At 35.3% G+C, this 16,350-nt stretch overlaps 1 protein-coding gene across 4 annotated transcripts in view; it reads right to left on the reverse strand.

Moving 5' to 3' along the window:
• Window positions 1–341: 341 nt before the first annotated feature.
• The window catches only part of ASB5 (ankyrin repeat and SOCS box containing 5), a 90,427-nt gene continuing 74,418 nt past the window's right edge, over window positions 342–16,350 (reverse strand). For all 4 annotated transcript variants that reach the window (XM_051967379.1, XM_051967382.1, XM_051967380.1 and 1 more), the window contains 5 exons: window positions 13,897–14,004; window positions 11,855–12,005; window positions 11,562–11,696; window positions 6,657–6,848; window positions 342–1,700 (listed from right to left, as the gene is read on the reverse strand). In XM_051967379.1, coding sequence (XP_051823339.1) covers window positions 1,573–1,700; window positions 6,657–6,848; window positions 11,562–11,696; window positions 11,855–12,005; window positions 13,897–14,004 — 714 coding nt within the window. In that variant the 3' untranslated portion in view covers window positions 342–1,572. The remainder of the gene's footprint in view (window positions 1,701–6,656; window positions 6,849–11,561; window positions 11,697–11,854; window positions 12,006–13,896; window positions 14,005–16,350) is intronic.

Raw genomic sequence — 16,350 nt, forward strand, 5'->3', positions numbered from 1 at the left:
TTAAAAAACTTCACACCTATAGCCTACATTCTTACCATTTTAAAAAACTTAACAGCTGAAGGTCTTTAAGAATACTATGTATGGGGTAAAGAGATCTTGGAGGCCATTGATTTGTACTTAGAGACAAAGTGTGAAATGCTGAGTGTCTTTGTAACTTAACTTAGCTTTTTCAAACGAAATTGCTGATCATTTGATGGTTCACAAAATTACTGATAGTATTTCTCAGGTGCTTTGTTAGCTGGAAAAATCTGAAATATCCACTTGGAGCTGACCGAATGTCTTTATTATAATAAAAGGGTTATTATTTATTAAAACACATATATGAAATCAATAATACAAAATTTTGAAAAAAATCAGAATTTATTAAGAATAGTTTACATTTCACTCAAATATACTTACAACTTCAAGGGATGAATACAGTCATATTTATCCTTGCAGGCACCATTGGTATAGAAATAACCCCCCATATTCATAATTCCCCTCTCTCCCATCCCTATACCATCCATTCATTTATTGTGTTATAAACATAACAAACGCTACATTTTATTGTAAACAACAACAAAATACCATTAATGAGATTTGGATACAGTGTTGCAGATTTTGATGTCACTTTAGCTTATTAAAATAGTATTCTACTAGTATTTCTTTTTAAAACTAAATAATTTTTCACCAGTTTCTTCTAAAAAAGTGTATCTTGCATTTTATTCAGTGCTGGATTGAATCCTCTGGAGACCGAGGAGTGTACCTTATGGCTTCTTAATTAATTTCACTAAGTGTCGGTCCTACCTGTTTGGCTTACTCCTCTGCTTCACAATTCCTAAATCTGCTTCTGGGTTCTTAAACTGATGTGTGTAAACAATGAGAAGAAATCTCTGATACTGCAGTCTTTTCCCTCAGAAGGAAGAAATGTGACAGGTGAATGACAGGCCTGGAGATCCTAGCAGGTAACTCAACGGGCCAAGATAGTATGTCCACCCTGAATAAACAACACCTATCGTTTTATTTCTTTAACAACAACAAAAAAATCAATACAGGGAATTTCCTTTAATATAGTATAGCTCAGATGCAAGATCTCTCCATACTATTCCTTCCAAATTATGAATCACAGTCTACAGTTATACAAAAACAAAGTGCAATAAACAGTTTCAGTAGATACAACTAGGCCACTAATTGGACATCTGAAGAAATACAGATTACATTTCACAATGTAATGTAAATTGAATAATTTTAATAAGCATTTGCATTTCTGTTTCTGTTTGAAGATTAGATTACATGAATTGGTAGAGGGTCTTTTTTTGTCCTATATTAACAAAAGTATTCTCTGGACTAGCTAATGAAATCTAGACCATATGGTGCCTCAATACATAAAATACAAAGAACAGTTAACATCAACCAAAATAATTCAACATCCAATTAGTAGATCTTAAGCTAGAGCTATCTACACATCTTTCCTGAGGGCTCTCACACTCTATTTTACTGTATCCTCAGGATATCTGGATAGGAAACATACAGCATTCTAGAGAACAAACAGCAACATTTTCTTTTTGAGTCATCAAGGGTGAATTTACTGCTTTATCGATATTGTAGGAAGTCTTTCAGGAGCTTTGGAAGCTGGAGCTGGGGAACGAGATGTAGTCTTGCTCTTCCTATGCAGTTGCGAATACACAGCCGGCAAAGTTGGCACAGAGAGCTTGGGGTAGCTATAAATAAAATAGAAGAGGATTTTGTCAATCAAGACCCATGTAGATTTTTCTGTGCTTCAACATTTTATCAAGCCCTTCAACCAAACATTACTCAACAGATGATATGCACTATATTGTACATTTTATTGACAGGAGTTCAGATTTCTGGATAAAAATTGCCTCTTCAAGCTGAAATACAAGTGGGGGTTTACACTCCTAATTTTCTGGCTTCTGAAAAGCAAGATTAGGAGATAATTTTATTCTTCAAACTGAGGATAGTATGCAAGTTTAAAAAAAAAAAAAAAGAATCGTGTTTAGGCCAAAGGGGAAATTTAATCAAAAATTGTGTTTTTCCAAACTGTTCAGAGAAGCAGTGATTGGGAATGAAATTTACTGTTACATCTATATGTAAGCTTGAGAAGGGGAACATGTATGGTTGTATTGTTACATAAAAAAATAGTACTAATAACTCCATTTTGTCCTTTATCCACCATTTTGTGAAGTTATGTTTCAGCTGCTGTAAGTCACTTGATTTTGGAGAAGTCATAAGATGATTCTGACTCCCATGTTCTCTCTGCTTAAGGAATGTTACAAAACGACCCCTTTTCCCTCTCGTGTCAGTGTCTCCTATCTTCTTTACCAAGAAGAAATCAGGTGTTGCTCAATCCCTTATAATTCTGTTTTTCTGTCCCTCAAAACTGTATATTACCTGTGTAGAAACCAATGGTTGTTGACCTTATCTACTGAGGACCTTGGTCCTGGTTTATTTCTACAAGCACATGTATTGCTACATATATATATATATATATATATATACACACACACACACACACACACACAACACACACACACACACACATATATATGCATTCAGCTTATTACACAATAAGATTATAAATAAGTGTTACATTTTTACATATGGGTAAAAATGTTTCCTCCTTGTATTTAGATTAAGTTGATGAGATTTCAGATTTTGGGAATGAAAGTGGAACCTATCTCTCCCCACCCCATCTTTTTTCCTCCCTTTGGTCTTGATTTACTCAGTGTCTAGTGTAAGGATGAGCACATTTTGGGGTTGAGAGTAGATCTGGATCTGTGATTTTGCTGGAATGAGAAAATCCCTGTATGTAAATTTTTTCCAGTAATACAAATTATCTAAACTTATATGCAACTTTATTCATTCATAATCTATAGTCTCAAGAGAATTACTAGCAAAACTGAGAGCACTTGAAGCACATCTTGATCATAGGTCTTCTTGGCTATTACTTTTGGCCTCTCATTTTGCACACAGTAAACATTTAATAAGTGCCTGTTGAATTAAAGCAATATAAGTTTCCAGAAACTACTAAGCAAAGACTAAAATAGAATTACATGATATCCGTTTCCAAAATTAATAAACTGAATTGGGGACAGCTGAGTAGTATAGTTGATAGAGCATCAGGACTGGAGTCAGTATGGGTCTGAGTTCACATCCAGTCTCACTTGTGTGACCCTGGGCACATCACTTAACTCATTTGTCTCAATTTTCTCATCTGTAAAATGGGGATAATAATAGCACTTACCCCCCAGGGGTTGTTGGGAAGATAATTAAATAATAATTGTAAAATACTTAGCATAGGGAGTGGTACATAATAAACATTATTATTATTATTAAATGGAAAGAATATGATCAAATAGTATAAAGGGGAAAAAATCAGCACCAGGAGTATAATATCCACATTGATTATAAGTATTTTTAAAGGATACATGAGAAAAAGTATAAGTAAAGATTAACATGATATCACAGATTTGCATATTTAGAGCTAGAAGGGGCTTTAGTGATTCTACCCTCATTAGACTGTCAGTCTCTTAAGAGCAAGGACTATCTTTTACTTTTTTTTTTTTTTAAATTATTCCCAGCCAGTGCTTAGCACAATGCCTGGCCCATAGTAGATGCTCAGTATATGTTTAGTGACTGATTGACCTCTTATTTTATAGATGAAGAAAGTAGATCCCAGAAGCAAAGATATCTGCCCAAGATCACATAGTTAGCATTATTGATATATTTATAATAAAAGTAAAGAATATTAAAATCTTTGTTGAGTTAAAGAATCACAAAATCAATCAAGGCATCATTATAGACACAGTTTGAATCAAGATGTTTATCTATTTTCTCAGAAAAATAACTCACATATTTCCTAGAAATTGTTCTTTAGAAAATAATACAGACTTCTTCTAAAGTTCTTATATTTATGACAGAAAACAGTACTTATATTTCAACAGGATCATTTATTTACTACTGTACTTAATATTTAAAATAAAACAGAAGCCATATTTTGCCCTCTTCCTCAAAATTACTTCCTTTCTTTCTCTGATTCACAACACATTAAATCAATTTACATATTAATGGCATTTAATTATATACATGGGCATTTATTTTGCTTTTTTGTGTTTGTTTTTTTAATTGCATAGCATTGTTGAAAGAGCTCTCGAATAGAGGTTGGAGGTGGGAGAGGTGGACAGAACATTATAACCTTGGTTCTACCTCTATCAGACTTTGGGACTCAATCTCCTTATATGCAAAATGAGAGGGATGGAGAGTATAGTTTCCATGCGACTCAATCTCTGATATGCAAAATGAGAGAGATGGAGAGTATAGTTTCCATGGTTACTTCCGATTCTAAAATTCTTAGAATCTTGTGTTACTTTTGTGAATCATGTAATTCAACAAGCGAAAAGATTAAGAAGAGAGATGGAGTGAGTTCAAAATGAATTCCATGTTGGATTTATGAAGAGTTAAAAAAAATTATAGAATCCCAAGATGTTAAAGTTAGAAGGGACTCCAATGACCATTTGATCCAACCCTCACCTCACTAAAAATCCCCCCAATAATGACATTAGCAAATGGTCATCTACTCTTTTCTTGGAGACTTGAATGAGGACAAATCCATAATCTCTTCTGCTTTGAGGTTGTTCCACTTATTAGGAAGCTGGATATATAGCCCACAACTGCCTCTCTGAATCTTCTGCCCTTTGTGAGCAAGAAAAACAAGTTAATCCCTCATTCACTTGACAGCCTTTCCAGTACCTGAAGACAGTTTTTCATGTCTTCCTTTAGTCAGATCAAACAACCAATGATCATAAAGCTTTTCATTATCCCAGTTCACTCTGTTCTGGATAATTTCCAGATAATCAGGGTCCTTTCTCCTAAAATGTGATGTCCAGAGCTGAATGTGATATGCCAAATATATTTAGGATCACTTAGAGAACAAATGAGGTCCTTAACTGATTGTCTATATTCATGCAAAACAACAAACAATAATAATGAAATATATAAAATGACAATATACCCCATATTTATTAGGCCAAGTTCCATGTTCAAGAAAAGAATATTAACTTTTACAAAAGTTTTGCAAAAGAAAGCTTTTTGTTGAATCAGGTGTCCCAATTTTTTATTTGTCAAACATATTCACTGAATAGAGACAATGACAACAATGTAATTTACACCTTTCACAAGGAATAGAATCTGAGGAAATCAATTAGAAAAATTCATATTAAAAAAGCCAGATTTCCTAAACAATAATTGCAAAATTGTCTGTAAAGAGATTTCCTTGCAAATCCTTAAAAAAGGATATACTTTTTTTAGTCTGTCTATGAAGGTTTTGGTGAAGTTTTTCTATAGCTAGAGGGAACAAATTAGATGACCCAATCTATGGAATCAGAGTATCCTTAAGTATTTAAAGACCATAGCAGCCAACCAAGCTAATCTTCAATTTGATGACTGACAACTGAAGAAGGTGTTGAAAAAAATGGCCCAAGAGTCATTAATCTCTGATTCAATATGTGGCCAAAGTCTGTTGATAACACCTTCACGATATCTCTTAAAAACTCCCCCTTCCCTCTGACACTGCTACTCTGCTGGTGTGCAGGTCCTCATCCCCTTACCCCTGGACTCCTGCAGTATCCTGCTGGTGAGTATTCCTTCCTACATCAAGTTTCTCCCCAATCCAATTCATCCTCTATTTAGTCAATAAAATAATTTCCCCAAAATGCAAATTCGATGATGTCAATGCCCTATTTAATAAATTCCAGTGGTTCCCTATTGCCTTGAAGATCAAATGCAGAATATTCCATTTGGCATTTAAAGCACTTCATAACCTAGCCCTCTACCTTGTCAATCTTATTGTACCTTACTCCAGGCTACATATGCTTCATTTCAGTGACTTTGGCCTCCTGTCTTTTCCATGAGCACAGCACCTCATCTCATGGCTCCAGGCATTTTCTCAGATTCTCTCATATCTGGGAACATGTGGGGAGCCTCATCTCTGCTGTCTGGCTTCCCTTAAGTCTCAACTTAAATCTCATCTTCCCCACTCCTCTTAATTCCAATATTTCTATTTATCTTGTATAGAGCTTGTTTGTACATATTAATTTGTATGTCATTTCTTTCCTAGACTTTAAAAGCTCCCTGAAAAGAATTGTCTCCTGCTTCTTTTTATACTTTGCACAGTGGCTGGAACATAGTGATCATTTAATAAATGTTGATTGAGTAATTGATTAATGATCGTGGCAAAGGAACTTTTCATGTTTTGATTATGTCTCCCATTGAATTCAGGGCCATTTCCAATCTTCCTATCTACATCTTGCCACTGAATCTAGATAACTCTGGAGGGAAAAGTGAGTCAGGTGACCTTGCAACAGCCCTCCCTCACTTAAATCCAAGTTATTTGCATATCATGGCACCACACCACTGATGTCTTGGTACTCTTCCAGAGGGAAGGACAAACAACAACAACAAACAACAATAGTCTGTTCAACTTCTTCACTGGAACAATATTTCAGTATTATAATTTTTCTATGAATTTAAAAACTGCAAAATATATCACATCTATTCAACTTTCCTACTTGATGAAATTTATAAATATATGAATGAGTCATGGACTTAAAATTGCAAACATTTTCAGTATATATACAAAAGTCCCTCCCCCCCCTTACCTTCCTGCTGCAGCAACATCCTCTCAACCAAGCTTCTAGGAGTAGCTACATCCACAGGCCGCTGGAGTTCTGTATTTTTAGCATTGATATCAGCCCCAAATTCAAGCAGAGTACCCACAATCTCTAAGCTGGACTGTTGAGCAGCAGCATGTAATGGAGTATCCCAGTACTTGCCTTTTTGAACATCAGCACCTATATATGGAAAAGATGGAGAAAAGACTATTAAAATCTTAAAAGTCCTTAACTTTTATATTTGTAACATAACCAACCCTAGGTCTAAGCAAATCATTCTCTATGGAAGTTATGAATGGTTCACATAATTTCACGAGTTCAGTATTATAACCTTAAGAAGTTTTCTATAAAACATCCCTTTTATTTCCTCTCCTACTAAGAATCAATTGACAAACATTTATCAAGTATTTATGTGATAAGCTTTGGAGATATAAAAAAAGAGCAGAAACAGTCTCTACTCTCAAAGAGCTTATTGGGGAGACTACAGGAATATGTTTGTCTTTATACATATCTACATGCATATATACATATTTGCATATATATATATATATATATATATCCACAGACATACAAACTTATATATACATACATAAAAATGTATATGTGTGGATAGCCCCCCCACACACACACACACATGCACACACATCTCTTTGTTTAATTTCTTCACTGGAATAGCACTGCAGCATTATTTTTTTCTATTAATTTGAAAACAAAAATATATTGTATCAACTCAACTAGCCTAGAAGATAGGGACTAGTATCTGGGGACTTGGAAAAGGCTTTCTTATGGAGATAGAACAGTAACTGAAACTTGAAAGAAGCCAGAGAGTCTAGAGAATTAGGAGGGAAAACATTGAAGGCACAACAGGCAGCTAAATAAAGGAATTTTTATTTTATCCTAAGGATAGTAGAGAGTCACTAGAGTTTATTGAATAGGGAGCATAAAATCACTTTGACCCATATGTGGAGAATGGATGGAAATTCACTCAGAAGTCTTATGTAATTAACCCAAGCAACAGGTGATGAAAACTTGAGGCAGGATGGTGGCTCTGAGAATGAAGAGAAGGGGTCATATGTGAAAGGGGACATTTGTTCTAAAGAAAGAATTACAAAGTTTGGCAACAGATTGGCTAGGTGAGGTGAGTGATAAGCTGAGGATGACATCATGGTGGAAAACCTGGGGGGAATGGGAAGACGGTGGTACTCTCAACAGGAATAAGGAAGTTCCGAATCAGGGTGGGTTTTGGAGAGAAAGATAATGGAATTTATTTTAGATACCTCAAGTTTGAGATGCCTAGGACATTCAATTTGAACTGTCCAACAAGTGAGGCAACTGGAAGCTTAGGAGAGTAGGGCTAAATAAATAGATTTGAGAATCTTCTGCATAAAGTTGATAACAAAACCTATTGAGAGCTAATGAGATCACCTTTCATATAATATAGTGCAGAGGTTCTTAATCTGGAGTCCATGGATAGATTTCAGGAGATCTATGAACTTGGATGGAGAAAAAAATATATATCCTAATTTTCAGAATTCTTTAGCTAAAATTTCACATTTCCTTTATCAATGTAGGGAACAAAACCTCCTGAGAGTCCATAGGTTTCACTAGACTGTTAAAATGTCATGACTTACCCTTCCAAAAAAAAAAAAAAAAAAAAAAGGTTAAGAATTCTTAGTATGGAGGGAAAAGAGAAGAAAGTTCAGGACAGATCCTAGATCTTAATTTATAAAGGCCAAGGTCATGCACTGCATATGAGGGCCATTGTCAATCACATTGACTTTTGTCTTGCCACTGGGACTTCAATGACTCTGGAAGAAGTTCTGCCTTACTTAAATTCAATTTATACACAAGTCAAGACATCATGCTCGTGATGTCATTGATTTTCTTTGAGAATGAAGGATCAATAATTACAACACAGTTAATGGATGTTCTATGGATGAAGATCTAGCAAAAGAGATTGAGAAGGAACATTTAGATATGTTGAGACAGAAGAGTCACAAAAAACCCATCTGGATGAAGAGGCTAATAATATCAGGTACTGCATAGAGGGGAGTAAAAGTAAATGAGGAAAAAACCCTTGGATTTAGCAATTAAGAAATCACTGGTGAGTTTTGAAGAGAGCAGCTTCTGTTGAATGATGATGTTGGAAATCATACTGCAAAAGTGGAGCTTCAGGGCTAGAGAGCGTTTTCAAAGAAGTTGACTAAAAGAGGGAGAAGAGACATAGGAAAATAGCTTTCTGGGATAGTTCGTTTTAATGAGGGATTTTTAAAGATGGAAGCAACTTGGGCACAGAAGTATACTAAACTGGGAGCCTTGGAGTGCAAAATAGTCTTAATGATTTTTCCATCTCCTTAGCACAATGCTCTGAATGAATAGGTGCTGAATTGATATTTGATTGTTGATCTGCCTTGAATTGACTCCCACTATTCATTTACAATACAGATAATTTTTTTGAAAAGTCACAAAGAATGAGAATTTTAGAAAAAAAAGTCTTTCTTATTATTGTATTACTGTCTTGTTTAAGCTGATAAAGCATAGATTTTTAAAGAAATACTTTGAAAAACTCAGCTTCATATGTGGAAAAGCAAATTCTACATCAAAAATAAAGGATATAGAAAAGTCAAGTGACAAACATTTAAGAGGCAGACTTGAATTGTTTAAATCTCTAATGTGTGGTCTGAAGGGGTATAACTACATACCAACAAAGGGAGTAACTAATCAGTGAGATCAAAGCTCCATGAAAGTATTTCATGGATAATGATCCCCTGCAAATACTCAGGAAGGTAGAATCCAAAATGAGATCTCTCTCAAATATTGGGCCACAGGTGAATCATAAATCCTATTCTAGTTGGAAACTGGGAAGTCTTTATTCTACTTATCATCCTGTGTTTTTGGGCAACTGACTTCACTTCGTTAGCCTTTTCCCCCCTTTGATCTGCAAAATGCAGATGCCAACAGTTCCTGCCCCATTCTGCCTCATACGGTTGTCCTAAATATCTAATTAGGTAGTATATATGAAATTACTTTGAAATTTAAAGTGCTACAGGCAAGCAGGATAGCTTTGAAAGTTGCATATTAAACTTACTGTAGACTTAAAAGGAAAGCCAGCTGTATATAATATAAATGTGCAGCTTTACCTTCTTGTTCTGTTCTGTGTTGTATATGGAAATGCTTGTTTTATTTGGTGTTTATTAAATTCAGGAAAGACAAAAAAGAAAAAGAAAAGAATCGGGGACATGGTGGGAGGAGGGAAGGACAATGATTTTTGTTTCATTTCTTGGAGATCGTTCTAATAGTTATAAGTCTTGAGTAAATCTACCATACCAAAGAGGCCTTAATACTCACAGGCCAACAAGGGTGTGTAAAGATATTATTATTTCAAAAATAGAGCTGGGGGAAATTTTTTTAAAATAGCATTTTTTTTAATACATGCAAGAGATAGTTTTCAACATTAACCTTTGCAAAACCTTGTGTTCACAATTTTCTCCCTCTTTCCCTCTCCCCTCCTCCCCAAGCAATCTGATATAGGTTAAACAAGTGCAATTCTTCTAAACATTTAGGAAAATTATTTTACAGAAAGTTAATACATATACTCATTGTTACTTTACACTTTCATTAACAATAGTCTATTATATTGCATTGGGAATTATTTTAATTTTCATATTGAATTTATCATAAATGAATTCACTTTTTATTACATTAAAGTATAACCACATTATTGTTCCAAAAATAATTTTTCAGCTCTTGAAATGGCTCCTCAGAAATAACCTTTGGTATTTTTTAAAAAGTTTCTGAATATCTAAATAAAATTACTCTGCATATATATTTAACTTTTCAAATTTTACTATATAAATAGTATAATTCTTTAAGAGGTTATATTTCTATTATGTATGTGCATTATGCATGTATGTATATATATATATGCACATGTATATGTATAAGACTCAGGCAAGATCTTTTTTTATAAATGCATGTATATACAAATGTATATACATATGTAAAGATATACACACATATATATGAATATGTAAGACTCAAGCAAGGTCTTTTTAGGGCAATATGAACCTATCAGTTTGACTGGATTGGAGAATTTGTAGAAGGAAATAACTGGGGATAAGGTTATTTAAGCAATGGGTAATTATCCCCAAAGATCTTGTATTTGGCTTTGGTGGGAATGTAATCTGACAGAAGCAGCTTTGGCCCAGTTGTACTCAATTTTAAGCAACTTTATTTTACTACATTTCCCAAGAAGCCATAACCAGGAAAGAGAGTACTATGTCCAAAATCAGTTTTTAACTGTTGATTCCATGTTGCATCAATTTAGAGAAGGATTATGTTTCAAGCCTTGATATGAGAGTCAAGAAGAACAGGAATCTGACAGGTCAGTTGAACACTGACATGCACAGTAAAAATATTTTCACTAAAAAGTTTGTATTAAAATAAAGTATAGGTGGTACAGTGCACAGAGGGCTGGTCCTGGAGTCAAAAAGACCAGGCTTCAAATCTGACCTCAAACACTTACTAGCTGTGAGATTCTAGGTAAGTTACTTAAACTCTGCCTGCAGAAAACTGGAGAAGGAAATGGCAAACTACTCCAGTATCTTCATCAAGAAAATGCCATGGATAGCTGGTCCACAAGGTCAAGACACAACTGAACAATAAAAAGAACTCTCAAAAGCAATGGATACATGGAAAAATTGCTGCCTGCCAAAATGTACATTTTTTAAGGAAAAGTAATACATATATTCATTGTTACATTATAATTTCATATAATGGAAATAATAAAGCACCTTGATATAGAGATACAGAATATATAAATATATACACATGTACATATATACAAATACAAACATATATATCTTTCTATATGCACATATAAAAATAATTTACCTGCATAAAGAAGTTTTTGGATACAATGGTATTGCTGTGCCATACAAGCCACATACAGAGGGGTTCCCAGGTGAGGAATATCTTGGTCAACATCTATACCCCAGGATATCAGAGCTTCTAGACATTCACAGTGACCTGCCAATAGAAAAGATGGAAGAGTTTACTCTTCTGAAGAATATACCTTCATTGTCCACCTCCCTTTTCCTGGAGCCAAAAATGGACTACACTGTTTGAACTGGTCTGTCTTACTTCTTCCCATTGGACTACATACATCAAGGATGCTGATGGCATACCTCTGCTGGCTGCCTCGTGCATAGGTGAGGGAAGGCATGATTCTAGCTGAGCTTTGGCACCGTACTCCAAGAGAAGCTCGACACAACTGGCACTTCCTCGGGAGCATGCATTGAATAATGGAGTCACACCATCAATTGTAGTTGCATTCACCTACAAATCAGAGAAAGCTGAGAACAGGACTAAAAAACGAAAATATGATAAAAACTTAAATGTGAAAAAAGTTCAGATGGAATGAAGTCCTTTTTAGAAACTTGAGAACTAGCAGGGGTCAATTTTCTAATGATAAATGCTTTATTGAAGCAGACACCATTTAAAATTCCTATTGTTTTCTCTTTTGTATCTCATCAATCACCAGTAATTATTCTGGTAGGGCATGAGACTGAACGCTCTTTCCATCTCCAATATGTTCCCTCTTTTTGTGGATTTAAACATCTATAAATGTATTTTAGAGATAGACATGTAGAGGTCAATTTTAAGGTTAATTTTTGCAGTAACCGAGAATGAGTGACAGAACCATGTGAATATAAACATTTCTGAGTCAAACAGAGGAAGTAATTGGTTAAGAAAAGTGAAAATAGATAACTGCTTAAAATGTGATTTAAAAAAAAATGGGATCATCAGTGCCAGATTAGAAAAGCTAAACTGGGGAAGGAGGAATTCATCTATCCAGAAAGAAGTCTGGGAATACAACTCAATCCAATCTGTACTGATGAGGGCCAACCATATGCAAGGTGTTGTGCTGTGTGCAACACAGATAGAAAAAAAAATTAGTTAAGACTTGGTTTCTGTCTTCAAGAAGGTTATAGTATAGGAAAGCATTAAAGAAATACAAATATGTCTAAAATACAAAGCAGAATATGGCCAATCTTGCTGAGGAGACTTTTTTTCTTTTGACTGCTTCTGTGATTTCATTGAAAAAATTTCCTCTTATCAAAGCACAGCAGAACCAGCTCAATCAATCAATAAAACCTCTATTAAGTGTCTATTATATGCCAGGTAATGTGCTAAGAGCTGGGGATTCAAAAACAGGCAATCCCTGCCCTCCAAAAGCTTAAACTCTCCAACTTGTTATTTTAAGAGAATTATCTGGCTGCACTGAAAGCTTAAGCTCCTTGTCCAGGCTCATAATGAGATGTGTAGTTATCCAAGGGAAATGTTAGTAGGGAAAGGCAAAGTTGGAGGAGGATGGGGTTCTATCAGGTTAGGCGTTTCGGTGAATATTTCATGGAGGAAATAATACCAACAGCATGAACAATAATAGCAGCTAACCCATGCTTAACATATATTGGACTACTTGCCATCTAGAGGAGAGTGTGGGGGAAGGGAGGGAAAATTGGAACACAAGGTTTTGCAAGGACTAATATGAAAGAATTGTCCATGCATATGTTTTGAAAAATAAAAAGCTTTAATAAAAAATAGCAGCTAATATATGAAGCCTATTATGTGCTGGGCACTGTGCTGATTTACACTTATTATCTCATTTGATCCTCATAACAACCCCAAGAGGGCTAATGGGGTTATTATCCCCATTTGCAGATGAGACAAACAGAGGTTAAATGATTTGCTCAGAATCACCTCTCTAAGAAGTGCTTGAGCTGGATTTGAAGCCAGTTCTTCTTAATGCTAGGTCCAGCACTCTGTCCACTACACCAGTGACCTTGGAGGGGGAACTGAATGATAAGTAGGTTTTTGAAAGATAGAGAAATGAAATTAAGTTATTCTAGGGAGAAAAAACAGCATAATGAAAAGAACTACAGTAGAAAAAAGCACAGGGAGCAGCCAGCAGTCTAGTTGGAATAGAATAGAAAAACAGAATAGAGAGAATAGAAAAGAATAGAGGAATTGCTGGTGAAAGTTAAATGAGGGAGTCAGAATGTGGAGAGCCTTGAGGAATTTTTACTCAGTTCATGAAGCAAACAGAAACCACTGATTTTGAAAAGGGCTATGATCAGAGCTGAACAGGAAGAGGAATCTAGCAGGAAGCCACAGAAAATGACTTAAGAATGGAGGGCTACAGGATGTTTTCAAAAAGTCTACTTACGTTGGCTCCGGCTTCAAGAAGAGTCCTGGCACATGCGACGTGATCTCCCAGACAGGCTTCATGCAGTGGAGTGACATGGTCGATGGTCACCGTGTTGACATTGTATCCCTAGACGTGATACAAAGAACTTTCAAAGATGAGATGGAAAAAATTTAGCCCAAGCCAAGGCAGTTGAGAGAATCTTTGTTAAAGAGATCTGAGACTTCTAAGGTTTCAGAGCAACAGGGATTATTTTGTAGGGAAGAAACAATGTTTCATGAAACATTTAGGCTAAGTTGAGACAGTGCACACAGTGTTAAATGTTTATGGCTTCCACCCACATCAGAATGAGCTATATGACAACTTGATACCTATTGTGGTAGCACTTTTCAGCCCAAGGCTTGGTTTGAATCCAATTATGATGCTGATACTTTGGGGAAAAAAATACCATGGACATGTTCCCTGTTCCTGTAACTGAATCTAACAGAATGTGATGTGTGCTGTTAAGTATCCTTTAGGGATTTGTTAAAAATTAGAAATATTTAATTCTGTAGAAGTGAGGTACTTGAGAAATGCCCTTCAACTGTAAATGTATATTATATTGTCTTTAAATGCAACATAAAATAATCTTAATAAAACTTGACATTTAAAAAAATGTGTTTGGTGATCTTTGGGCCTCTATAATTTTTTTCTTTCTTTTTCTTGCCCTAGGGGGTGAGGAGAGAGTGCTTCCTGGTGATTGTTTCTTGGTTAGGCAGGGGCTATAATATATAATAATGGTGCTCTAGGCAATCTGGGGTAGAAGCAAATCTCATGTGTGTAGTCCATTTCTTTTTCAATTACAATAAAAGCAAAATAACTGAAGCATTCTTTAGCTCTAGCTATAAGCAACTTTATTCAGAGTAACTGTAGAATTAGTGACCTACTCTTAGACTGCCCAAAGCATGAAGTTTTTCCATGTTTAGAGATAATAAGGACCTCAGGAATCACCTAAGCCAACCCCATCATTTTATAGGTGGCTAAAGGGCTGATGCAGCTGAAATTAATGGTTCACTTAAGGTCACTTAGCTAATTACTGGCTGAATCAGGACTAGAAAGTTACTACTTTATTTGGTTCTCCTCATACCACCAATGGTAGGATGGTATAGTGGGAGGACTATTTATTGGACTTAAAAACTGAGTAGCCATTTATTAGCTCTGTGATGGGGGAAGGGGGGACATCAAGCTCTTTACAACTCAGAATTGTCATCTGTTAAATGTCATTAAAAATGTATGCAACTAACCGATCTTACAGGATTGATATGAAGAAATGTTTGTAGAACTTATACCAGGTAAACGTGTATTACTATTAATAATAACAGCTAATATCTATATAGCATTTTAAGGTTTGCAGAGCACTTGATTTCTAATATCCCCCTTAATACATATTATTAACTTTATAACCCACTGGTAAGTATTTTGCCTTTGATAATACTATAACCTTAACATATTCCCACAGATGACACTATATTAAAAGTCTGTTTAGGAGTTTGATCAGATTTCTATTAGACTTGAGCCATTCTTTTACTACCATCTTCCCAGTCACCCAAAATCAAAGTGTTGGTATCATCCTCAACTTTTTATACTCCCACTACCATATGCAATCTTGTCAAGGTCTATCAGTTTTATTTTTAAAATATCTCTTGGATATGTAGCCCCTAAACCCACTTCTCTGACAGGGTCTCCACCCTGAGGCGAGCCTTCATCACCTCATGGACTACTGCAACCAGAAGGTTGGTCTCCCTGCTCTGGCCCATACTCCAAAGTAATTGTCCTAAATGCAGGTATGACCATGTCACCACATCTTCTCAAGAAATTCCAGTGGACCCCTATCAAACTCTATGATCAAATATAAATTACTCTATTTAGCATTCTAAGCCCTTCATCACTTTCCCATATTCCTTTCACCCTATATTTTTCCAGTTTCTTACACTTCACATCCCCTCCTCCCCATTTCCTCTCTTTGATGCTGTTCTAATAAGACCATCTCTTGACTAGATGGTTTCTTTGGCTGTCATCCATTTATGGAATATTATTCCTTTTCATCTCTGCCTCCTGATTTCCCTGGCTTCCTACAGTCCCAGATAAAGGGACTTTTTACAAGAGGCCTTTCCTGTTTCCCCTTAATTCTGGTGCCTTCCTTTTATGGATTATTCCAAAATCATTCACTATATAGCTTTCTTATACATAATTATTTGCATGCTGTCTTTACATTTAAACTGTAAGCTCCTCAAGATCAGGGTCTGTCTTACATTTTTGTTTTTGTTGTTGTTTCTTTTTGTTACTTTAATCTCCAGAGATCTGTACTGTGCCTCATACATAGTAGGCACTTAACAAATATTGGTTGATTGATTGAAGTACTGTATATGTGTGCTGATATCTACTTTATGGCTGAAGCAGATAGAGATGCCTATATTAGAAAACAGAGGCTGAAGA

The sequence above is a fragment of the Antechinus flavipes genome, chromosome 6, assembly GCF_016432865.1.
Source record: "Antechinus flavipes isolate AdamAnt ecotype Samford, QLD, Australia chromosome 6, AdamAnt_v2, whole genome shotgun sequence".
NCBI lineage: Eukaryota > Metazoa > Chordata > Mammalia > Dasyuromorphia > Dasyuridae > Antechinus > Antechinus flavipes.